The sequence below is a fragment of the Syngnathus acus genome, chromosome 14, assembly GCF_901709675.1.
Source record: "Syngnathus acus chromosome 14, fSynAcu1.2, whole genome shotgun sequence".
NCBI classification, from domain to species: Eukaryota; Metazoa; Chordata; class Actinopteri; order Syngnathiformes; family Syngnathidae; genus Syngnathus; species Syngnathus acus.
The window spans coordinates 9292667-9317073 of record NC_051099.1 but is presented as its reverse complement, the minus strand read 5'-3'; the positions used below and the strand labels follow the sequence as shown (position 1 = coordinate 9317073).

General features: G+C 51.8%; 3 protein-coding genes across 10 annotated transcripts; 1 reads left to right on the top strand and 2 right to left on the bottom strand.

Annotated features, from left to right (window-relative positions):
- Positions 1-2750: 2750 nt before the first annotated feature.
- rfc3 (replication factor C (activator 1) 3) lies at positions 2751-5361 on the top strand. The gene is made up of 9 exons (XM_037270282.1): positions 2751-2931; positions 3428-3565; positions 3656-3723; positions 3807-3904; positions 3976-4157; positions 4278-4414; positions 4597-4695; positions 4904-4973; positions 5121-5361. The coding sequence occupies exons 1-9, from the start codon at positions 2845-2847 to the stop codon at positions 5310-5312; spliced, it is 1071 nt and encodes a 356-aa protein (XP_037126177.1). The 5' UTR covers positions 2751-2844; the 3' UTR covers positions 5313-5361.
- kl (klotho) lies at positions 5362-11080 on the bottom strand. 2 transcript variants are annotated; one of them, XM_037270179.1, is made up of 14 exons: positions 10302-11080; positions 9582-10012; positions 9205-9284; positions 8979-9141; positions 8303-8408; positions 7864-8010; positions 7545-7768; positions 7274-7469; positions 6979-7157; positions 6694-6801; positions 6519-6624; positions 6133-6259; positions 5865-5939; positions 5362-5772 (listed from the first exon to the last, which is right to left on the bottom strand). In XM_037270179.1, the coding sequence occupies exons 1-14, from the start codon at positions 11046-11048 to the stop codon at positions 5411-5413; spliced, it is 3051 nt and encodes a 1016-aa protein (XP_037126074.1). In that variant the 5' UTR covers positions 11049-11080; the 3' UTR covers positions 5362-5410. The 2 variants fall into 2 exon arrangements, with proteins under 2 accessions (XP_037126074.1, XP_037126075.1); XM_037270180.1 differs by having other exon boundaries at positions 5473-5939; positions 10302-11079.
- Positions 11081-13833: 2753 nt separating this feature from the next.
- On the bottom strand, positions 13834-24375 carry pds5b (PDS5 cohesin associated factor B). Of its 7 annotated transcripts, XM_037270161.1 has the most exons (36): positions 23025-24103; positions 22793-22902; positions 22571-22699; positions 22302-22505; positions 22146-22232; positions 21923-22020; positions 21716-21842; positions 21417-21497; positions 21202-21342; positions 20856-20971; positions 20691-20785; positions 20297-20442; positions 20075-20226; positions 19882-19995; positions 19698-19779; positions 19573-19621; positions 19345-19484; positions 19115-19230; positions 18941-19046; positions 18651-18811; positions 18404-18527; positions 18171-18329; positions 17997-18065; positions 17735-17871; positions 17541-17664; positions 17268-17472; positions 17071-17185; positions 16851-16983; positions 16658-16777; positions 16410-16472; positions 16179-16324; positions 16016-16088; positions 15508-15914; positions 15154-15234; positions 14906-15005; positions 14310-14342 (listed from the first exon to the last, which is right to left on the bottom strand). In XM_037270161.1, exons 3-36 carry the CDS (start codon positions 22676-22678, stop codon positions 14310-14312), a joined length of 4212 nt encoding a protein of 1403 aa, XP_037126056.1. In that variant the 5' UTR covers positions 22679-22699; positions 22793-22902; positions 23025-24103. The 7 variants fall into 7 exon arrangements, with proteins under 7 accessions (XP_037126052.1, XP_037126057.1, XP_037126056.1 ...); XM_037270159.1 differs by lacking the exons at positions 22793-22902; positions 23025-24103 and adding an exon at positions 24242-24375; XM_037270158.1 differs by having other exon boundaries at positions 22793-24103.
- Between the last annotated feature and the right edge of the window lie 32 nt (positions 24376-24407).

Below are 24407 nucleotides of genomic sequence, written 5' to 3'. Positions count from 1 at the left end.
GGAAATTCGCTCCCCTTTGGGCTTCAAGTCATTCGTTTGGGAGCACTTTGTAATTTCCTAAATAAAGAGTTTGCAGTACCTTGTTGATTTTGCGTATGAATTGTTATAAAGCAGGATATTGTTCTATATCGATCGTAGAGCACTAGTATATCGTGATGTATCGTGAATGAATCACAGCAGGCTTTAAGATATCGGCAAATATCGTATCGTTGTTCTTTGTATCGATATGATATCGTATCGTGACAAAACCCGCGATTTACACCCCTATGTAGTATGATTGCAAAAGACTCCTTCAAGCTTCAAGACTGTTCAATGCTTGTTCAATGCTTGTCAAATCAAAATCAAATGTTCAATGCAACAATTCAATTTTAAGAGGAAAAAGAGTTTCTTTTTTTATCCCAAAAGAGGTCAAGTTAATTATTTTTTATGAGCAAATCTTTATTTATTATTAAGTTATCAATTTATTATGTAAACAAGATATTATTTATTTATAATTAAGTTAATTTATTTTTGTGAACACATTTTTAGTTATGTATATTTTTATTTCCTTGCAAGAGATTATTACAAGAAAGATTTAGGTAAAGTTGATTATTTTTATAAGCAAATCTGTATTTATTATTAAGTTATCAATTTATTATGTAAACAAGATATTATTTATTTATAATTAAGTTAATTTATTTTTGTGAACACATTTTTAGTTATGTATATTTTTATTTCCTTGCAAGAGATTATTACAAGAAAGATTGATATAAATTAGCAGTGTTCTGCATACATTATTTGAGTTTTGAAAGGGTTTATGCCTTCTTGGTAGTCACTGTTTACTGTTTATCGTTTTTGTTTATATATGCAATGTTTGAAACATAAATGTGTCTGTCAGGTACATTGCTACAAGTTGTTTAACTTTAATAAAACACTGATGGGACAATCCTGTACCTCTTTCTTTTCGACCAGAAATGTGTTGCGCTGGTCAGGGCGTACTTGGCTGAAAAAATATTTCAAAGAAGTTTGAGAACCACTGTATTAGACAACTAGTCTAAGTTAAGCCTGATTTTAGACGTCTATAATTGGTCTGTGTGTAGCCCAAATATACACGACAAAATTAAATCCATCAAATATGAAATACTAAAATCTAAACCAGCCGTGAGTTGTATAAATAATGTAGAGATGTTGTATTGCTTCGTTTTAAACAACGATTGATCCGTATAAAGTTATTTTAACCCGATTTAGACCACTATAATTGGTAGTAATGTGTAGCCGAAATATAGACGACGAAATCAAATCCAGCAAATATGAAATATTAAAATCTAAACCAGCCGTAAGTTGTATAAATAATGTAAGTTGTATAAATAATGTAGAGATGTTGTATCTTCTTAAATCTTAAATAAAATGCATGGACGGAGATCAATTTCTCTAGAGTAAAAACAACTCAATGGAGAAAACCCATGCAGGCTTGGTGAGAAGATGCAACATGCAAACTCCACAGAGGGAGGGTTGGAGGTGGAACCGAACCCGCACCCTCCTAACTCCTAGGCCAGGGGTGGCCAACCAGTCAGAGACTAGTACCGCAAAGACCCACATCCCCCCCCATGGGTTTGCCCCTCCTCCTTTGCGGGATTTCACCTCATGCGCATGCGCGTTTGACGAAAATACCATATTGAACTCAAGCGAAGCGAACATGCAGCGTTTGACGAAAATACCATATTGAACTCAAGCGAAGCGAACACGCACAAAAACAAACAAACAAATAAACCCACAAATGTTCATATGAACGTAAACCCGGCAAGGAGCCGCATGCGGCTCGCGAGCCGAACGTAAAGGAGCCGCATGAAACCCGGCAAAGAGCCGCATGCGGCTCGCGAGCCGCGGGTTGGCCACCCCTGTCCTAGGCGAACGTGCTAACCAGTGTACCACCGAGCCGCCCAACTTATTACATCTAATAAAACATTTATTCAACTTTCATAAAATTGTAATTGATTATTTTAATCTTTAACTTTTAATTGACAACAGATTCTCATTTGCATATCTGCAGACAGCAAAGGATATAGTTACATATTTACAAGTTCATTTACAATGGTAACGGTCTGAGGAGGGGCGGCTCAGTGGCGCACTGGCTAGCATGTCCGCCTCACAGGAGGGTGTGGGTTCGATTCCACCTCTGACCCTCCCTGTGTGGAGTTTGCATGTTCTCCCCGTGCCCGCGTGGGTTTTCTACGGGCACTCCGATTTCCTTCCACATCCCAAAAACATGCTTGGTAGGCCATTTGAGCACTCCAAACTGCCCCTAGGTGTGAGTGCGAGCGCAGATGGTTGTTCGTTTCTGTGTGCCCTGCGATTGGCTGGAAACCGGTTCAGGGTGTCCCCCGCCTACTGCCCGATTGATCGCTGGGATAGGCTCCAGCGACCCCCGTGGGGACAAGCGGTATAGAAAACGGATGGATGGATGGATGGATGGATGGATGGATGGATGGATGGATGGTTCGAGGAATGTCGGTGTGAATGGTCGGCCCCTATACATTTTCATCTAAGCAAATCTGGCCCGCTTTGCAAAAAGTTTGGACACCCCTGCTATACAGACACCATGTCATTTGTGTCATAACATGCACTGATACACCGATGACAACCCCCCCCTAAAAAAGGTGTCCTCTTTCTCAAAAACCCTACTCTCAATGCCTGCGTGGTCGATGACTGGTAGAATTGTAATTAGTTCGCGCGTTTGCGTTTTCGTTATCCATTTTACCCTTCTCACTTTCCGTACTTGAAGGGGAAGTCGCAGTGCAAACAAGCTTTTCCGCGGGAAATATTTTAGCTAACTACAGGAAACGCAGCCGTTAAAGTCACACCAAAATGAGTTTGTGGGTGGACAAATACCGACCCACGTCGCTCGGCAAACTCGATTACCACAAAGAGCAAGCATCCCAACTCAAGAACCTGGTGAGGATGGCACGAAGACAGGCACAAGTTCGGGCTTGGCGGCGCTGCCCTCCTTCGGTGGCTTAGCTTCTAAGCTAAAACTATGTAGAAAACAATAGTTTATTTATTATTATCATTATTATTATTATTAAATTTATTTACACAGCGCATTTCACAACAGCTGCAACAAACCGCTTCACACATAGCTTCCGTCATGACCACGTGTTTTTTTAAATTTAATTTTGCCATTTGCTGCAGGTCTCAATCCCTATCAGCACTAGCAAACATGGGCGATTACTGCATTACTTTGCTTTTTAGTATCGTTGAAGTTGTAAAAGACACAACTTAATTGAGCTGTTTTCCCCTTCACCTACAGAAAAAGCAAATGACTGAGATTATTCTAGGTGAAACTGCAAGCGTATTCCCTCGCATGGGCATGTCCTAGGTGCCAAAATGATACGAGTGATTTAGCAACATGTAAAATGTGTGTGTGTGTGTGTGTGTGTGTGTGTTTGAGGTTCAATGCGGCGACTTCCCGCACTTGCTGGTGTATGGTCCTTCAGGTGCGGGCAAAAAGACCCGTATCATGTGTCTGCTGAGGGAGCTCTATGGCGCCGGCGTGGAGAAGCTTCGCATCGAGCACCAGACCATTGTGGTGAGAACATCAATTGGGGCAACGGTGTCTGTGACAGGAGAAAACATCCAAGACAGCGCGCTCACCTCTGCGGGCTCTTCTGGTGTGTAGGCTCCCTCCAAGAAGAAGATTGAGATCAACACCATAGCCAGCAACTACCACTTGGAGGTCAACCCCAGGTAACGCATTAGCTCTTACAGTGAGCGCAGCCCTCTTTTCTTTTCCTGACTTGGCTGAAAGTACCACGTTGACCGTTGTTCAGTGATGCGGGCAACCAGGACCGCGTGGTGATCCAGGAACTGATCAAGACCATGGCCCAGTCCCAGCAGATCCAGTCCGGCACGCAGCGAGAGTTCAAAGGTGAGGTACGCGGGCGCCACCCGACTCAAGGAGCACGCGTGATGTGACGCCGCCACCCTTTTCTTCGCCAGTGGTTCTGCTCAGTGAGGCGGACCGCCTGACCAAGGACGCCCAGCACGCTCTGCGCCGCACCATGGAGAAGTACATGACCACCTGCCGCCTGGTGCTCTATGCTAACTCCACCTCCAGGCTCATCGGGCCCATACGCAGCCGCTGCCTGGCCGTCCGCGTCCCTCTGCCTAGCACGGAGGAGGTAACGTCACGGAGATGGCCCGTGTCAGCGGCTGGGTCGGGGATGCCAAGAGGAAAAGGATTCCGGAGTAACAGACGTCGTTTCAAAGTCATGTGTGCATTTTTCCCCCTCGTACCCTAGGTGTGTCACGTCCTCACGTCGACATGTAAGAAGGAGGGTCTCCTCCTGCTGCCCGAGCTGGCCAAGCGGATCAGCGACAAGTCGGGGCGCAACCTCCGCAAAGCCCTGCTGATGTGTGAGGCCTGCAGGGCGAAGCGGTGAGCCTTACAAACGCTTGCCGGGATGCCATTCCGCTTCCTTGTCTGGCTAGAACATTTCCTTTGTATCCATCACCTCACAACGAGCGCTGCCTGCACGTCCATAACACGTCTTTGCCACGGCGCTATCGAGCTCCGACGCGTTGTTTGTCGCTCGATGATTTGACGGCCTCCTCTTACAGGTACCCCTTCTCGTCGGACCAGGAAATCACAGAACCAGACTGGGAAGTGTTCCTCCGGGAAACAGCCAACTACATCGTGAGCCAGCAGACCCCACAGAGGTAAGAGGGTCCACGGGTGGCAGCCATTTTGCTCACGCATGCAACATGCCGCCCCCAAATTGAAATCCTAGCTAACCCGGCCGGCTAGGATCTGGTACGGTTCTTAAGGCCTAGCTGCCCACTCCTGCTAAGTTGCAAGCAACTACAACTAAAGGCCACCGGGGGGCAGTGGAAATACTTCAAGTTCAGCTCATCCTGTTTGGAGCAGATTGTTGGAAGTGCGAGGTCGGTTGTACGAGCTGCTGACTCACTGCATCCCTGCTGACATCATCATGAAGGTTAGTGGACACGCATGAAAAAAAATCTCTGCTGGAATAATTGTCACCAAATTTCTGGCCTGACTCCAAAATGTAGCTCGCTTGTCTGGCCATCATTTGACCTAGACAATTTAGGTGGGACTCTTCTTAACAAGCTCTTCCTGGCAGGGATTGGTCAGGGAGCTTCTGAACAACTGCGACGGGCACCTAAAGCCGGAGGTAGCGCACTTGGCGGCGTACTACGAGCACCGGCTACAGCTGGGTAGCAAAGCCATCTACCACTTGGAGGCCTTCACCGCTAAGTTCATGGCCGTCTACAAGAAGTTCATGGAGGACGGGCTGGACGCCATGATATTCTGATGCCGGACGCCGTCATGCGCTCAGATTAAAAGTGGCTTGTTGTTAATGATATTGTTTGGACATTTATTGACACAAATGCACCGCATCGCTGATGCACATTAGCCATGGTGCACTAGCCAGGCTACGCGAATGAGATTCCCACCTTTACAATACCATGCCAAGTGTAGCACTCGCTGAGAACAGGCCGATCCAAGCGCAACGACACACAAGTGCACAAGATTACTGCAATAAACTTTGGGTCCCGATAAATTTGAAAAAGTCACACAAGCGAGCACTCCTCCATACGAGGCTGTCAGTAAGCACCTTAGCGCCTCCCGTAGGCGTAGTAGACGATGAGAGCCAAGGCGACGAGCGCGGCCAAGCCTACCAGCGTCAGGAATCCCACCACGGGTCGCTTGGCCAGAGCCCGACAGGCAGCGCAGGGTCGGGCGGCGCGGGGGCATCTCTGCGCGGGCGCCCCCTGCGCGGGGAAACCGTGATGGCGGATGATGTTGCGGTAGTTGGCCAGCGACGCCTTGGCCAGCGCCTCCCCATGCACATAGCCGTACAGGCCGAAGCCCGGGTCGCGCTGGTCATTCAGGGCGTATGCAAAGTAGCCCTTCAGATTCACGCCGTCCAAGGTGATCGCTGCCAGAAAAAGTATTATTCCATATCAATTCCACATGCTGGATTTTGCCCCAAGAACCACTTTTTCAGTTGGCTGGCTTAAGAAACCAGTGGCGAGTACCACACTCGACCACAGTTGAGTGACTTTACCCTCCCGTGTCCACGACCCTGCCAGTGACGTCGGACCAGCGTAATCAGACGGACGGGCGCTTACCTTTGAGTGCTTCGTTGATGTAGTTGTACAAGTAGAAGACCCTCAGGCTGTCCTTGAAGCGGGCCGTGTCCTCCTGCACGCCGTTGGCCATCACGTAGATGCCCACGTGTGGGTAGTGCTCCTTGACCTGCAATTTCAATCACCAGGACAGTTGTCGTCAGCACGCTTAACCCTACACACTACGGGCATACTTGACGACGGAGGGCCACGTTTCAATTCCAAACGGGCTACTTTGTAGCCGACACTTGAACTCATAAATTTGGCCTGAATATACTGCCCGATATTTCAAATCATCAAGCCACTTATTCTAATCAAGCCATTTCAGGGGGTAAACAAAAGCCTGACTGAATGCACTGGCAGGTCCTGAATGTGTACATCCGCCTCACCCAATTGAGTGCCTTCCTCAGGCCCCACGGAACCACGGGCCGGGGCGACTTGATCCACGTGGTGTCCACCATGTGCTGCACCTCCAGCTCCGATGTGTACGTGTACCTACGGACGCGCCGCACGCTCAACAGGTGGCGCAGCGGCGGCACGGCGGTGGTGCGCATTCACTCTTACGGGTCCTCCTTGGCGCGCGTCACCAGTTCGGCGCTGAAGTGGCTGATGGCAAAGAAGTCGTACGTGCCCTTCACTAGCTGCCGATCGTCCTCGTTGAACACCGGGAGTCTGCAGCAGGACCGTCCAAAGTCACTTACGAGCCTTTTCAAATTGGGTCACGAGGAGTGTGTACAGCTTAACCTCCAAATGCCCGCTTCAAATCAAAATGGCCGACTTGCTATGTCTGAATGGGGTGGGTCTACTCCTGACTGAGTGTGGATTAATTTGCACGGACGGCCTACACACTCAAGTGAGTTGAGTTGACGCAGCCAGCTTCTCATTCCAGGAGGATAGTCTCCGCTGCCCAAGATTGGCTCGGCGAACCACCCCACTCGGAAGTCCAGAACCCTCTTGGCCGGTTCCACGTCCTCGCGGCTGTACGAGAAAGCCGGCTCCACCCAGTCCATGTGCAGGGCCAGAGAGACCTGAGATCAATGCGCGCATGAAGAGCAGGATGTTCCACGCACGCACGGAGCCGCATGCACGGAGCCGCACGCACGGAGACGCACGCACGGAGCCGCACGCACGGGGCTGCACCCACCTGACCCCCCTGGACGGGCCTGAAGTCTTGGTCATAGGCGCGCCAAGCAAGTGCATGGGCGAGCAGCATCCGATGAGCTTCCTGGTAGCTCACCGTCTCATCGTTGGGCTCGTTGAGCGTGATCCACATCTTCACATGCTCACCCAGCTCGCGGAAGCACAGACGGGCGTACTCAGTGAAACGCTGCGGGGTCTCCCTGGACACAAGCCCGGATCCACACCGACACCTTCAGATGCTATCTGGGCCTGTTGCGTCGCCGGAAGTCGGCTACCTGTTGAGCCACCCGAGTGGCGGCGGCAGGCTGCTGCCTTGACGCGTGTGGTGCCACAGGGTGACCACGGGTGTGACATTGGCGCACAGCAGCTGGCGGCTGAAGCAGCGGTAGTAAGCCAGCAGGGTGGCGTTGGGCCGTGCCGCGTCGCCTGTCGGCACCAGCGCTGACCAGTTGAGGGAGAAGTGAAAGTGGCTCACGCCCACCGCCTGGATTTCATCCACCTGATACCACCAACATTGACAGTACAACGGCAGCAACTGTCACTTTTGGCAGCACGACCTTCTCACAGACACATGGCGTTGCGGTTGCAGGTCACCTGCTGTCTGATGCTAATGTAGGCGGCGCAGTGTGCGTCGCGCTGTGCAGGTAGCGCTAGCAAGCCTTCCAGTTGGGTCAGCTCACCATTGGCCTTGTTCCACACGTACACATTGGGGTCCGCAAACTGACTGGGAGAGCTTTCCACCTGAAGAATGTGTTTGTTTGGGACGGAGCCCTGAATCTCTGCGAGTACCTAGATGGCGGCCAAGCATTTTGTTCCCAACGGTTGAGTTTGAAGCCTGAAGTTAGTGGCGCCATCAGCCATCATCATGATGTTGTAAATGTTGTGTGTATTTGTGGTTCATGAGTCAGTTTCATTTTAAAAATGTAAAATCTGGATTGTTTGCATGAGAATCAGTCTGTCTCAGCCAATAAAAACAACAAAAGTGAACGTTTCGCAAAATGTTTGTTGATGAAGCTTTCAGTTGCCCACTAACCTGGATGGAATTGGCGGAGACCCCCCAAGCAAAGTCACACGGGAAAACCCCTTGAGCAGGACGGTTCTCTGGAAGCTCCGGAAAGCCGTTTCTCTGGATCACGTTTCTGTTGGCAATGGACAACAGTGCTACTACGGACAACAACTCGGCACTCGGCAAATGCAACACCCCAGCCGAAACACAAGATTCGTCACTTTTATTTTTTTTTCTTCCCTTGCACTATTTTTTTATCTAATATTTGTTTATCTCCACTGCATATTGTGTATTTTGTATATACTGTCCATATTTTTTAATTATATATACCTTCTACTTTTTTAAATCTTTTACCCCCTTCCCCGCATGTGTGTGTGTGTGTATATGTTAAGTGTACTGCTGCTAACATAGGAGTTTCCCCATTGAGGGAATAATAAAGGATTATCTTATCTTATCTTATGAATGGACAATCGTTGCTAACCATGGAATTGAGCAGTGAGAGGTGCCCGTGTAGTGGCTAAAACAGCAATCTTGGCTAGCGGTGATGTTTGGCCATCAGTCCGTGACCCCAAGAGAAGGGGGCATCCAAAGTAAAAAATAAAAAGTCAATCATCAACTAGAAGTGAATGTTTCACGAGCCACGACGGCGACTTCCTCTTTGCTGACTCGGCACATGTGGAGCGTCAAGGTCACGCGGGCTTACTTGTAGAAGGTAGCCGAAATCTTCGGCTCTCTCTTCATGTCGGGCGTGTTGAAGTCCACGTAGTAAAGTCCCCGCCGGATGCCGCACTCACGGTGCCACTCAAAGCCGTCCATCAGGGACCACGCTGTGTAGCCCAGTACCTTGACGCCGTCCACTGCGATGGCTGCGCGCACGCCGCATACATGATCAGCCACAGGCGGGGCGCCGAGGCAGCGGCGTCACTCACATTTTAGAGCTTCAGCGATGAACCTCTTCAAGTAATACATGTGCTTGGGGTCCTGAGTTTTGGTGCTGCTCGACACATACCTGAAAGAGTACACACTGCTTTTATTCCCACTTCATTACCGGGGTGCTAGGTGTCCTAGCTAATCACCGCTGACGGTGCTGGCCATGACGGGTTCTTCACAATTACAACTTAATAGGTGTCGGTGAGCAATGTCTGCCATCCTGCCATGACATCTTTCAGTGCGATTTTCATTTTACACAATAAATGGAGGACGGCCACTCCGAGGAGAGTGCCTGAGTCGACCTAAGTGAAAGCCTCTGCAACAAGAGCAGCGGCATAAAAAGATGCCAGAGGGGAAAACGGCGGAGCGCGGTTACCAGCCACTCTGCACCACGAAGATGTCGGGCCAGTCGTACTCGGCGCTGACCCAGTAGAGGAGCATGCGCAGGTCCAAGTCCTCCCTTTGGCCAAACTTGAGGCTGTCATTGACGAGCTGGAAGCTGAGGGTGGCGCCGTGAGACAGTGCGAAGAAGTCTGCGGTGCCCTGCAGCTGACGGCGCTCCTCCTCGCCCAGGGCAGGCAGCCGGTGGCCCAGGCGGGCCTTCATGCAGGCCGGGTAGTCGCCGTCGCCAAACAGTGGCCCGGCGAACCAGCCCAGCACGTACTCCAGAGAGCACTGGCACTCGCGCAGGCTCTCCACGCGTGTCCGCCTCGGGCGTACCCAGTGGGACGCCAGCGCCATGGACACGCGCCCGCCTTGCCGCCGCCGGTAGTCGCGGTCGTACGTGTGCCAGGCCGCCGCGTGAGCCTCCAAAGCAACGAGACAGCAACGGGTCAGCCGTGCTTTCAAACCCTCAGAACTGGGGAGTTTCTTACGTTTCCGTTCGGATCAGATTACGGTTTGCAGTCGGGTGGGTTCCAAATGAGGTTTTCAAATCTGGGTTCGGGTTTCCAATTCGTACTTGGGGTTGGGGTTTAAAAGCCGGGTAAGGGTTTCATGAACAAGGGCTTAACATTTCAAATGGACAGCAAAAGCTAAAATGGTAAAATGACATTGTCCCTTTCAAAAGAGAATGATGACAAAATAAGGGTCTGACCTGTAAGAGCACGTGGCCAACCTTGAAGGGCAGGTCGGGGTCGCCCTTGACGCCCGGGGCCACCACCCCGGTCCCATAGCCATGTCGGGCCACCACAAAGGGGTTGTCGATGGTGATCCACCAGCGCACGTCGTGGCCGAATGTCCGGAAGCAGAAGTCGGCGTAGTCCCGGAAAACCTCCACCATGTCTGGGTTGCTCCAGCCGCCCAGCCGCTGCTGCAGCGCCTCGGGCAGGTCCCAGTGGTACAGCGTCACCACGGGCTCCACACGGGCCTCCTTGAGCCGGGCCAGCAGGCCGCGGTAGTAGCGCACGCCCGCTTGATTCAGGCTCCCGTGGGTACCGTTGGGGAAGAGTCGTGGCCACGACAGTGAGAAGCGGTAGTGGCTGACGCCCAGCTGGCGGATGGCGCGCATGTCGGCTGCCGTGTTGTGGTAGCTGTCGCTGCCCACGTCACCCGTGGCCATGCGGTTGCCATCCCGCGTGAACGTGTCCCAGATGGACGGGCCTTTGCCGTCCTTGTCGAAGGCGCCCTCCACCTGGTAAGCGGCCGTGCCCACCGCCCACATGAAGCCCGGAGGGAAGGTGCCGTACAGGAAGGCCTTGTCACCCGGGTAGGGCAGCTTGCTGAAGCGCGCCCACGTCCGCAGGCCAGCCCCCAGCTTGCCGGAGGCGCACGCCAGCCAGGCGCAGGCCAGCCAGGCGGCTAGCCAGGCGCCGGCTCTCGAGGCCGAGCTGCGGTGCACCATGCTCTGGCGCGGTTTGATGTTTGACGAGCGCAGGAGGAGGAAGCCGGGCCAAGGGGGCCCCGCTGGCTCGGTCAATCATTTGCAGAGCAGCTGATGAGGAGACAGTGTCCGGCAGTACGGCAAGTGCTGAAGTCACATTATTTGTTACTATGAAGCCATTATAATGTCTGGAAGAGCGCCACAGGTGGCTTGCGTGAGGCTCTGTCCGGGCGAATGCTTGGCGTTGACAAGATTAGAGCTTCCCCTCCCCTTCGGGAACCACGCAACGAGCACATTTAAATTGATGCCAGCCGGCCGGTCAGCGGCCAAACGGAGAGTTGACTCGCGCAGACCTCAACCCAACGGGCCTCATTTAGATCACCATGCATTACAGCACGAGTGGCAAAATAGAAAAATGGAAGACTGAAAGCAACCACCGTGCCCATTCGTACCACAGTGGATTCAGGTTTGAATGACTATAGACCTGTCGCCCTGACATCTGTGGTCCTGAAATCTTTTGAGAGGTTAGTGTTGAGCCACCTGAAGGACAGCACGGGGCCCCTGCTCGACCCCCTGCAGTTTGCCTACCGGGCAAACAGGTCGGTGGACGATGCGGTCAACATGGGACTGCACTACATCCTGCACCACCTGGACACCCCAGGGACGTACGCCACGATCCTGTTTGTGGACTTCAGCTCGGCGTTCAATACCATCGCTCCTGACATCCTCCACCAGAAGCTCATCCAGCTCGCGGTGCCTGCCTCCACCTGTCAGTGGATCACCAGCTTCCTGACCAACGGGAGACAGCATGTGAGGCTGGTCACCATCACATCCGACACCCGGACCACCAATACTGGCGCCCCCCAGGGGTGCGTCCTCTCCCCACTGCTCTTCTCTCTCCACACTAACGATTGCTCCTCAGGCGACTCTTCTGCGAAGCTCCTGAAATATGCACCACTTTCATCGGACTGACTCGGGACGGTGATGAGACTGCATACAGACAGGAGGTGGAGCGGATGGTCCACTGGTGCAGCCAAAACCTCCTGGAGCTGAACCCGCTCAAGACTGTGGAGATGACAGTGGACTTCAGGCGAGACCCTTCACCACTTTCACCCCTCACTATCCACAGTAATACTATTCTTTCCACAGACACCTTCAAGTTCCTGGGATCCAGAATCTCTCAGGACCTTAAATGGCCCAGCCACATAGACTCTGTCCGGAAGAAGGCCCAGCAGAGGCTGTACTTTTTGAGACAGCTCAGGAAGTTCAACCTGCCACAGGAGCTGCTGAAGACCTTCTATACTGCCATCATCCAGTCTATCCTCTGCACCTCCATCACTGTCTGGTTTGGATCGGCCACCAAACAAGACATGCACAGACTGCAACTGACAATCAAGACTGCAGAAAAGATAATCGGAACCAACCTCCCATCTATCCAGGACTTGTACCAGTCCAGGACCAGCAAACATGCAAGTAACATCTCTACAGACCCTTCTCACCCAGGTTGCAGTCTGTTCGAACTACTCCCCTCCGGACGGCGTTACATAGCACTGTACGGCAAAACCAGCAGACACAGAGACAGCTTCTTCCCCCAGGCTGTCGCTCTGATGAACTCACGCCACTCTTAGATTCTCAGAGACATTGCTGTGCAAAAACATCCTGCTCTCGACGCTTTATCTTTGAATTGTCTGTATTGTGTACTATGTGTCCACTCTGCATCCATTGCAGCCTCGTCATCCTGGAAGAGGGATCCTCCCATCTGTGGTCTATTGGTAGAGTGTCTGCCCTGAGACTGGAAGGTTGTGGGTTCAAACCCCGGCCGGGTCATACCAAAGACTATAAAAATGGGACCCATTGCCTCCCTGCTTGGCACTCAGCATCAAGGGTTGGAATTGGGGGGTTAGATCACCAAATGATTCCCGAGCGCGGCACCGCTGCTGCTCACTGCTCCCCTCTCCCCCAGGGGATGGATCAAAATCACACGGGGATGGGTTAAATGCAGAGGACAAATTTCACCACACCCAGATGTGTGTGTGACGATCATTGGGACTTTAACTTTTAACTTCTCAAGGTTTCTCATTTCCCCTAGTAGGAGTTTTGAGTTTTTCCTTGCCCTCCTGGGAGTTGAAGATCAGGGGATGTTTGAAAATATTTGTCAATTTTCGCACATGTCCTGAGTGTTGTTAGTCACCTAAATGTTGAACAGAGGCTGAGATGTACCGAAGACAAATTCCTTGTTTGGCATGCTCAAACATGGCCAATAAATATTCTTGAATCTCTGCTTCCATGTTTTTAAGGAAACAGCCCTGAGGCTTTAGATTTTGCGTGGATGTTTGTAATGTGACACAGGTGGTGGAGAGGCCTTAATGCATCAAATTTACAGCCGGGGCGCCGACGCTGCTGCTGCCCCGCGTCCGGTTCCCAAGTAACAGCAGCCTCTTGCTGGCCATAAAACACAGATGTGTTTACCCCGGGGCAATAAAGGACCATTAACACTTTATTACTGCTCAGGACACAGGCCCAATGGGTGACGAGAGAAGATTGTTCTGACCTCATCCAAGGGACCCTGCACCAAAATAAAAATTTTCAAAAATGTCATGACAACCGTTCCAAGCATTTGAGTTGTGTGCAGAAGCCCTGGTGGAAGTCATTCGCTCGACTGTTACAGTCAATGACAATCAAGTAATTTGATTACAATCGAAATTTGCACGAATTGTAATAGAAAAAAAGTTACTGTCATAATGACACCAAAAGTGACATCTGTTTTCCAGACACAAAGCACGACTTCAAATAAATTAATACATGATCTTTTTTACATTTTTTAATCCACGGTAAAAAAGGTCTTGTTAATGTACAGGCTGTAAACAAAACAAAACATGTTTGAAAGGGGGCAGCACGAAAACAGGTGATCAATTTCAGAGCAGGTGGAGGAAAGCCGTGGGGGAAGCTTTGCTTTTTTCCTAGTAACAACAATAAGGCAAGCGCCCCCTGCAGTCAGCATCGAACACGACAAACACCAACACATGAATCGCACAGAAAGAAACTACGTATTTACAAGCACATTGATTGTATCGTTGTGCTAAAAATGAACATCTAGCCAACTCACATGAGGCCAACAACGACGCAGCCGGGAACACAGCGAGTAGGAAGTGGGACGCAGCAACTAGCGAGGTGCGCATGCGTGCAGGCCCGTGCGGCAGTGGCCATAAAGCACGTATGAAAAGTTCGTGTGGTTCATCCATATTTCAGATTTCGTTCCTTGGCCCCCAGCCGCCGGCTAACTCATCTTCTTCGGCCCGCCGCCTTTTTGCGACCCTGAGCAAAAAAGCAGCTTGTAAGGAGTCTGAACGGAGCCACAAACTATGTCCAGTAAACGTCGCAAACAACTTCGATGAGTCTTAAAGGGACAATGTGGCACTTTTTAAAAAGCCACTTCTCGTTTGAATAGGATGCAACCAAACGTCATATGGCGTCAACCTCCGCACATTTCTTTCCCATCTGGTCATGGCGAGTCATATGACGTAGGTTGCCATATATGATGACGGAGACGATGGGATCATTGTCTCAAATGTCTCAAAAACGCAAAGTGCTTATACTTGCGCAAGTCTTTTGTGATGTCACACAGCTCACAAACTGCGATCGTTTCTAAATGCACGCACTTCCAACTGACCACACAATGGCAAAAAAAATCCTACACGCTGTCCCTTTGAGTTGAGTCAATACTTGGGCTGACGACGCAATCGCGTTTTAATGCTGAACTGCCAAACATGTAGGAAACCGCTGTCCTAAACAATGGAAACATGTCAGACATTAACGTCGTAAACATGTCGACCGTTGCACGTTAGCGCTGAAGGTAAGCAGTGGTATTTTTTGCCAACCTTAGGTGTGGGCTCCTCCTCCTGCACTTCGTCATCCTCCTGGTCTTCCTCGTCCTCAGAGTCGTCTTTAGCGGCTCCCGCCTTTGACCGTCCTCCCCGCCTGAATCAAACAAAGAAACATTTCCAGCAATCAAACAAATTCTGTTAGTAAGCCATTGTGCACATCAGGTAAGATTTTGTTTTTGGTTACTAAAGAATTCAGTTCATCAGCCCTGTAAAGTCTCATGCTGTCCAAAGCGTGGGCTTACGTGGGTTTCTTGGGGGGAGGTTGCGCCGACTTGGGCGGTCGTCCTCTCCTCTTCTGCGGCGTCAACTCCACCACGTCGGAGCTGGCGCGCCAACGAACAACAAAAATATGTCATAGCAACTTCAAATGTTGGCTAAGCTGAATGCTAACGTAGAACAGAAAACCCTCTCCGCAGAGCTCGCATCAATGTCTGCAATTGAACACAACCTATGCAGTGAACAATAAACAACACTCACAGGCCTCGGGCAAATGGATATGTTCTGTTGTGGGAAAAGGGACTAAGAGAAACCATGTATTTTACTGGCCGCTGGTGGCCAAGACACTACAGGAAGCGGTACGTCACTGGCGTTTTCACCTTTGCGATCGTCTGGGAGTCCTGGCCTGTCGTCCAGCCCGGGTCTTGACTTCCACGTTCTCAGCGCCGCCACCACCATCCTCGTCGTCGTCGTCGTCGTCCTCGTCGGGCCTCTCCTCGTCGTCCTCTTCGTCGTCCTCTGGGGGCGGCGCTGCCTTCTTGCGCCCTCTCTTCCCTTTGGCGGGCGATGCGTCCTGATTGCCCGATGCGGCCGCCTTGGGGGGCCGCCCCCTGCGTCCCTTCTTGGGAGGATTGTTTTGCTCGTCCTCGGGCCTGTTGTCCTCATCCCCCCACATGTCCTCAGCCTCCGTCACGGCCGTGGCCTTTTTGCGTCCGCGTTTGGGTTTGATGTCGCCGTCGTCGCCAGCTGTCAGGCCGCGCTTGCGACCACGAGGCTTCTCACTCTCCTGGAAAGACACCAAGAGTTGGACAAAACCTAACTCTTATTCCTCGTCGGCTCCCGCCAATGTTGTTGCTTATGTTGAGGTAATTTTGTTTTTGGTGTTACCTTGTCGGCGCTGTCCGCTCGCTTTCTGCTCAAGTCCTCATTTTCACTGTGGTCCATTTCAGCGCTGTCGTGCCTGAGAGGACGACAAATGACAAAGGCTGACAAATGAGAATGTCCAAATGGGGCTGCAGTTCACGGGGCCGTCGCCGGGCGTGGCCTCTACCTGCTCTTGGCGCGTTGCGGCGAGCCCGGACTGGAGGAGGAGTCGTCATTGCTGGCTGTCTCCATGCGGGACGCTTTGCTCTGGATCTGTTTGCCGGCCGACGACAACGGTTTGTTGACGGCGCCCAGGACATTGGCAGACTTGGGCTGCGCAGAATGACGCGTCAGAATGATGAGGACGACGACAGCAAAACTCACCTTTCCTGGACAATGACTGCAAAGGCGCACTCACCTTTCCCGGCGCAAAGAACGACTTCATCTCAGGCGGAAGATAATATTTTGTGTTGCTGATATTCTGAAATGAGAAGCGCACTTTAATTGCAACAAGTTTGAGCCAACTGTCGCTCGTGCTTAGTGGGTCATGCCCACACTTTGATGGAGCTTTACGAACTTTGCCCAGCAACAAGAAAACTACTTCTATTCATCTTTGAAATGTGATGTTAGGAGATGATTTAAAGATGTTTGGATCGCGGTGGCAACCTTATCGGGCTTCGTGAACAAGGTGCTGGGCAGAATGGGGTCTTTGGGCGACTCCAGGCTGTAGGTGGTGCTCTTGGACATGATGATGTGCATGGCCACGTCGCACACCGTGTACAGTTTCTGCCGGGGGAGGGAGGTGGTCGGCGCGCTGTCAGCTTGAGACAGGAGTGAGGGAGGACGCGGCAACAGCTACCTCGTTGGTTTTGGAGTCAGCGGGCGACTGTGCGTCTTTTGTTTGCTTGATGTTCTCCACCATCTTCCTGATGAAGGCGTGGCTATTGTTCTCGTTCTTGGCCATGATGATCTCCAGCACAAACCACAACGCTCTGGCGTAGAAGGGCACAGGAGAGTCAAAAGCGAAACGTGCGCTGCCCGCCTGCTGCAAATGAAAAGCAACAGCCGGCCGAACTCACTCTTTGATGTCTTTGAGCTGCTCGATGTCCTGCACTTTGACGTAGTCTGGGTCATGCGCCAGCAAGTGGACGGCGTACGGCACCACATACTCGGGCAGCAGCGAGAAAAGCTTGTCTGTTTGGATCCCAAATGATCAGAGCGTTACGGCCAGGCCATTCGTTCCAAAGGCCGGGACAGTCCGCTTGCCGGCGCTCACCGCTGATGGCGGCATGCTGCTTGAGGTACTCGCGCCGAATGTTGACGTTCTTGACCAGGCACTGGCGCGCGTGTGCCCGCCGCTCCTTGACGGGGTCCTTGGCACACAAGGCGAACACGGCCATGTACTCCAGAGGGAGGCGCAGGCGGCACAGGCCCCGGTGCAGTTTTTGCGCAAAGCCCTGACGCACCTGGTAGCACTCGTCCTGAAAGTCACAAAAAAAGACTGTCGCTTGGGAAGCCCGGGCACAGTTTGTCGGTGGAGCCCACGTACGTTAATGACCAGCGCACACAGCTGGTACTGCTCCAGCGTGATGATCTTGTGGTAACACGGCTCCTGGGCCAGCTTCAGCAGGGCACAGGCGGCAGCCAGGCGGAGCCTCGACATGTCGGGTTTGCTGACAATAAGCAAATGAGGATTGAAAACAAGTAAACAAATTAAAAAATACATTAGGCGTGCGTTCGTACCCCATCTTCCCTTGCTCTGTGAGGTCTCCGTCGCTGTGCAAGATGGCCGTCAACATGCGCAGCGTGGAGTTGCCAGACTTGCTCTGGTTGTTTTTCACGCCCAGCAGCCAGCGCACCATCAGCTTGATGCCCTGGATCTGAAACATCACAGCGTTCACATCATCAGGCGGATTTGCCACAAGTGGGAACTGCTTGGTTATTGTTTTTTTTGTTTGTTTGCGTGTGGGTGTCCACATTTAGGGATGCGCGCTGAGTCACCAACCTTGGCCATGGTCTCGGGAGAAACCTCATCATCGGGAACCCAAAGCTTGGTGGTCTTCTTGCCTGGAATCTACAAACAAAACCGTGGTGGTCCATCTTTTTGGCAGTCCTTGCTTCAAATGTACAGGCATGTGGTGTGCTGTGCCTCCAAAAAGGCGCCTTGACGTGTACATACCCTGTCGTTCATGAGCAAATCCTTCACGATGAAGTTGGCCACCAGCGACTTGAGGGGGGCGGCAAACTGCTCGGGGGCCAGCTGGGCCAGGTGACCGAGCGTGGTCAGAGGGGTGATGAGCTGCTCCAGGTCGGCTGGGTCCAGACCTTTGTGCAACGGCTACGCACCAGAGACGCGCAAGCGCTGAGTCGAGTTCTCCGTGCGGAAGCAAGCTCGCCACAATGTGAACTAACCTCAAAGATCTGCGCAAAGTGAGTGTCTCTGTTGGCAAACATGGCATTGATGCAGTGGATGGCGTATTTGGCCTGACGAGGCGGGCCCCGCTTGGCTTTGGACTGCAGCACCGGCAGCAAGACACTAAGGGAGGCAGCCGAGAATCAGAGGCCACTCTGACGCAGAGAATAACGGCCGACAGGAACATTTGCGCAAGCAAGAACAAGCAGCATTCGTCAAAGGCTGCAGAGCGTGCGCGGCACATACGACTTGATGTGTGGGAAGCTCTCCTCCATCTTGCTGCCTGTATTCTTGAAGATCTGCAGCGCCGCCTCGGCCACCTTCTCGTCATCCATCTTCAGGCAGCCCAGCAGGGACTCGAAGGTCTCGGCCGAGTGGAAGGACACTGGGTGCGTGAAGGACAGCACCTGGGAGCCGCCGGAAGGACATCTCAAATCATCCAGGCACGCTACTCGGGTTACCGATTAAATTCTGACTTGTGGCAAAGGTGTGTATCTGGAAAGGTCAACGAATGGGTGGCGAGTGAGACTTTTTACCTTAAGCAGTTCCAGGCCGGCTCTGATGGCGCTGTCTGTGAGAACACCCTCCTCGTCATCGTCGGCTGTTCCTTCTATGGATTTGTTGACCTGTTTAATCAAAGCGCTGCCAAGAGAGCGGGATTTATTTCACCTTTTTGGCTAACGGGTGCCCACAGCTCGCTCTGCGACTACCTGATGGACTCTGTGTCGATGTGCACGGGAGCAATTCTCTCCAAAAGGAACTTAACCATCTCCAGGAAAGGATTGCTGGGCTGCTTGGGACTGCCTAGTTTCTTTGTGATGTCTCGCTGAATTGGCAAAAACAAAGAAAAAGAAAACGGTTTTTTTCACGTGCCGTCTGCTCGGAGCTGACGACGAGGCCAGAAAGCTGGACTTGTGTGCTAACGTGCCCTAGAACTCACCACACACAACTCAGCCTGCTTGCAGGAGCATGAAGGGCTGACCAGCGTCTCCAGCTGGTCTCGGATGCGCTCGTCGTCCTCCAGCACCTGGGCCAGCTTCTTGACAAAATCTTGAGCCTTGCCTGGATCTGGAAGATTTCCTGACACACATGCGCACACACAATGGGCATCTTAGGGAACTTTGAAGACGGCTCCCTCAGAAAAAGTACTCAAAAAGTGCCTCCTTACTGGTGATAACCATGACTTTGGCGAAAACAGCTTTGCTGGAAGTTTCAGACTACAAAAAGCAAAAGCAAGACAAATAAGCACACTTGCTTGCCTCAAGTGTGAGAATCCAGACTTGTGGCACCCACCTTGGGCTTCTTGACCAGGTCCAGCAGGTCTTTGACGTTGTGTCTCAGTAGATTCTGACACTTCCACATCTCATTCAGGGCTCTGCGGGGAGAGAATTCATGCAGCGTTGGTCAACGTGTAACAAGGAAGGGTGTCCGTCAGTCAGTCTGTCTGTCTTACTGTCTGGCTGCGGGTACAACTCACTTGACAGCATTAGTGTCCAAAGTGGCGTAGAGGTAGTAAAGACACTTCATCCTCTCTGCCGTCTCCAGGCTGTGAGGGACCATGTACTGGGCAAAGATGCGTTCCACCAGTAACCTGTATTTGAGGAGGGGGGGGGGGGGGGGGGGGGTTGTCAGGAAAGCCCACGTCAGCTCGTTGCCGACCACTGTCGCACCTGTCGTCGATGCTGTTCTGGTAATAGATGTGAAGCAGCTTGTCTTTGATCCAGGAGATCTGTTTGGACGCCTCGCGCCCACCCTCGCCCTGCAGCGAGTACTTCCTGTAGATGGACGCCAGGCCCATCATGGCCTCCTTGCGTACACGCCACTGAGAGGGGAGGCACGCAGTAAATAAGACCCCTTGTTCAAAAGTCAAGCCTCAGCTGACGCTTCTTTACCCTCTTGTCCAAGGTACGCTCTTTGACAAAGTTGAGCAGGGCGTCGTTCACCAGAGAGAGGTCCTTCTTGGCGGCGGTGACGATGGAGACGATGACGTCGTGGCGGATGGCCTCCTCCGGGTCGTGCGAACGCACCCTTAAGAATTCTGCCGACACATGCGAAAACACAGGAGCCGTGCGTACAAAGTCTGCAATTTTGGCAAGCTGACCCATCTCGGTGAACGCTGATGAATTTGAAAACGAGCCACGATTGGATTGCGTTGTGCTCAAAAGACAGGCCCGCCCTTTTAGGGAGACCACATCCAAAGTGGGTGGAGCGCACGACATGCTCTTTTCATGTTTCGAGGCTGTTTGTATACGCGCACATTTTTTTGCTGGCGGACGTGTCGGATACCTGTGAGGTCTTTAGCTAGGTCAGGGTGGTTCATTAGACAATGGCTGGCAAACTTGACGCACTCCAGTCTGATGGGCACGTGGATGTCGTTGAACCTTTGCGAGAGGACACCGGTGTTGGAGTCGGACGGCGGCCACCGCATCGATTTGGCTTTCTGAGATCTACCTGCCCAAGTAGCACTGCCACAACGGCTTGTTCTGCGCCGCCAACTCAGAGTCCTTGGCGCCAAACATCTTGGCCAGCAGCTTGACCACCTGCAGCCTCTCGTCGTTGTCATTACTCTGCACAGAGAGACGGAGAAAGTCCTTCACCGTGATGGAAATTGAAGGAAAGCGAGAGAGTGAGGGGGACAGCGCTGAATGAGCTTTCTCCGTCTGCCGTTGAGACGCTGCTGTCAACATTACACAGACTGAAATCTCTCTCACTAATAGCGCTCACAAGTCAAGTGAGTGTGCCCCCATTGCGCCTGTGACAAAAACATCCCTTCCAAAGGCCTTTTGCTCAATTCTACCTTGAGTTTGAACTCCAGCTGGGGCAGCACGGAGAGCAGGAGGTGGCCGTCAATGTTGTAGAGCTCCAGGATCAAGTCGAAGACGTGCTCGGACAAGTCGCTCACGGATGTCTTGCCCAGCATCAGCACCTGGTTGAAGAACTGAACGAGGCGCAGACGTTAGGCGCCTATCGATGACACGCGGGAGAAAAGATTCTGAGCGGAACCGATCTCACGTTAGTGATGTATGGCTCGATGGCCTGAGCCGTCCTCTTCAGCAGCGCTTTGGCCAGGTCGTACGCTTGCTTGTTCAAGTTCTGCGTGCAAAGACCACATATAAATAATGGGTCATATTTAGGTGTGTGTGTATATTAATGATCTATATATATATATTTTTTTTTTCTTCTTCTTCAGTAACCCTAAGATTCAAGGAACAGAGTACTCAGCTGCAGGTGGCTCAGTGAATGGGGGGGGGGCTACTGAACACAAGCATGCGTGTGCGCCCGTCCCGTACGTCTGAGTACGTTCGACACACCTTGTGGGCTGGCACCAGGTTGACCAAGACCGTGTCCAGCAGCTCCTGGGACACGGTGTCGCCCTCGCAGATGATGGAGCTCATCAGGTCAACCATGTGCATATGCACCTTCTGGTTGTGGCCGTTGCTATGGAAACAAAGGGGCGAGTGGGGAGTCATTTATGAAAAGGTGCCCGGGCGGAAGTGGGCCGGGCGGGAAGGACTCACTTGATGACCTGGAAGAGCGTGCGGTAGAGTTGGGTGAAGATCTCGTTGCTGTCTTCCAGCTCGAAGCAGATGTTGTACGACTTGACCCAGGCAATGTTCTGCGCAGAATAAACGTTGCGCGTGAGGAACAAAACAATCACAAGATTTCAGTCGATGACAGCGACCGACGCAGAGGACAAACGCGTTGGAAGAGAACGGTGAAAGTGGTGTGCTCGGCGCGCACCTCCAGCAGGTAGAAGTATCTGTTGAACTGAGGGCTCTTTGTGTCCTCCAGACCTTTGAGCTGCCTGGTGATGAACATGAAAATGTCCTGCGGGAAAAGAGAACCCATGAAGCCGAGGTAGCGAAAACTGGACCCGGTAGCCGGATGCAGCGGCACCTTAAGCTTGTCGGGGGAGGTGTAGGGTGCCTCGGGAGCATAGATTCGGAAAATGTCGGCGAGGCAGCACGCCACCAGCAGCCGCACATCCTTGTCGGGGTGTTTGAGGAAAAAGTCAGAGGCCAGGTGTAGGGCCAGGTTCAGGTAGAGCTCCTTCTGCTCTTCCGAGTCCTGGTCCATGTCCATGAAGGTCTTCACCACCATCTGAAGGAAGATGACAAAGGACGTCACCGCAGACTCAACCGAAAGAAGCGCAAGGGAGGGCTCACCTTGAGGCGGCGGACCATCTCCTCCTTGGAGATCTTGTCAGAGATCTCCTTCACCCCCGGGGGGTAGGCCACCTTCCCGTCTGCGGCTCGGACTTTAGAGTGAGCCATCCTTTGGATGCCCTTCGCTGCCTGAACACAGAAACAAACAGCAGAATAATAACCAAAACAATTAATCCAACAACAACTGGTTGAGCAGGTCATCCGAGGACCGAAGGGGCTGACCGTCAACTGACCAAGTGTCCTTGTCCTGACACCTTAACTGGTGGCCAGCGGGTCCTTGTGCATAAAGACACGTGAACGCGAGGCTTCGTCCTGAAAGCACTTTGGCCACTCTATAGGTAGGTCAAGCAGTAGGGGAAGATAGAGCGCTCCATTTACCCAACCACCAACTGTCAATTGCACAGCTGTGTCAGTTAACTACGCAGACTTTGATTATTGATAGATAAAAACAAACAGCCACTCTATAGGTAGGTCAAGCAGTAGGGGAAGATAGAGCGCTCCATTTACCCAACCACCAACTGTCAATTGCACAGCTGTGTCAGTTAACTACGCAGACTTTGATTATTGATAGATAAAACCAAACACATTTTCAGGGAGCCCCCCGTCCCACAAATGAGCATGTGTTTCTATGCCGCTCCGTCCAAAAATATTCTGAGGTGTCACAAAAATGTTCACTGACTGCTGTACTGTGCTAAAAAGGTATTAATTACTGCATCAAGAAATCAACTTTGATTGGAATTTCAACGCATTATATTTGATACTATCATTCTTGAGTCTGTCAACACTTTCTGTTCTACGTCCCACTTTGCAGGAACAGTAGCGTCAGATTATTATTGATTTGCATTCATGAATGTTAAACATCTTGATTTATTTTCTGATGGAGACTAAATTTACATTGTAATACCTCTCAAATTGTGCCGTTGATATGTGCTCTTCTCTGCGTACTTCTAAATTATTAAATCAAGAATACATGCGTGAAAATTGCTGCGATGAAAAAAGTCGAAAATAAGCAGAGAACAAATTAGCCTCGTGTTGTGTTCAGAGGGTTAAATTGAACATTAGCAAAGCTTTAAATTCGAGAGAATCGATAGAATTCAAATGTAAAAATGATAAAGAAACGAAAGCATTTTTTTATTTACGTGAGGAACCGAGCAGCCTCGGGGAGCTTTTAAAACGCTAACCTTGAATCTAAGAGAGCAAATGCAGCTAGCCGAGCTCAGCTAGCAGCTAGGTGGCTAACCGTCACTAGCAGAGGAGCTAACGCAGCTAGCGGCACGAAGCTCTGTGGCGACAGAGAGGGCGAACGGACGGCCACGAACAAAAACATCCCCGCGGGTAGCCGCTGCCTCCTCGCCAAACACCCCACGACCGCCGCCGGTTAAACACCCGGGAGACTCGGCGATACTCGCGCGCGACGGAATCAATGTGATTCAAGAGGGATGAGGACCAACCACCGCGCTCAGCCGCGCCACAGGCGCAGACGCTTGCACAAGGCTGCGGACCCAGGCGGGCTGCGCTCCGGCTCACAAGCACGGCAGTCTTAGCCGAGTCTTGCTCACCCCCACCCCCCCTCCCTCCCTCCCCAGGTATCTCCAGTGCGCTCCGGCGAGCCACGGTGTTTATGTATTAGACTGCAATGCAGGCGGCGATGGCGGCGTTTCGCTACGCTACCTGTTTGTGTTGAATTGAGCTCGGCCGCCGTCCTCTGCTGCAATTTTACCCCTCCTGGCTCCAAAATGGCGCCAATATGCGAGCGAGCGTTCACTGCATCGTCTAGCATCCCCGGCCGGGCGTGGAGCGTCCCCCGCAGGCGCTCCGGGGAAGCTCGCGATTCAGT

What these genes read in the sequence shown, in the direction of transcription:
- kl (XM_037270179.1), bottom strand. Translation starts at nt 11,048, where the DNA reads ATGGTGCACCGCAGCTCGGCCTCGAGAGCCGGCGCCTGGCTAGCCGCC. An exon ending in CATCGCTGAAGCTCTAAAAT is followed by an intron (nt 9,142 to 9,204) that starts GTGAGTGACGCC and finishes GCGTGCGCGCAG; the next exon opens with CCATCGCAGTGGACGGCGTC. An exon ending in CATCAACGAAGCACTCAAAG is followed by an intron (nt 5,940 to 6,132) that starts GTAAGCGCCCGT and finishes TTTTTCTGGCAG; the next exon opens with CGATCACCTTGGACGGCGTG.
- pds5b (XM_037270159.1), bottom strand. Translation starts at nt 22,678, where the DNA reads ATGGCTCACTCTAAAGTCCGAGCCGCAGACGGGAAGGTGGCCTACCCC. An exon ending in CAAAGTCATGGTTATCACCA is followed by an intron (nt 19,485 to 19,572) that starts GTAAGGAGGCAC and finishes CATGTGTGTCAG; the next exon opens with GAAATCTTCCAGATCCAGGC. An exon ending in CCTCCCCCCAAGAAACCCAC is followed by an intron (nt 15,006 to 15,153) that starts GTAAGCCCACGC and finishes TGTTTGATTCAG; the next exon opens with GCGGGGAGGACGGTCAAAGG.
- rfc3 (XM_037270282.1), top strand. Translation starts at nt 2,845, where the DNA reads ATGAGTTTGTGGGTGGACAAATACCGACCCACGTCGCTCGGCAAACTC. An exon ending in TCGAGCACCAGACCATTGTG is followed by an intron (nt 3,566 to 3,655) that starts GTGAGAACATCA and finishes TCTGGTGTGTAG; the next exon opens with GCTCCCTCCAAGAAGAAGAT. An exon ending in CTGCTGACATCATCATGAAG is followed by an intron (nt 4,974 to 5,120) that starts GTTAGTGGACAC and finishes TCTTCCTGGCAG; the next exon opens with GGATTGGTCAGGGAGCTTCT.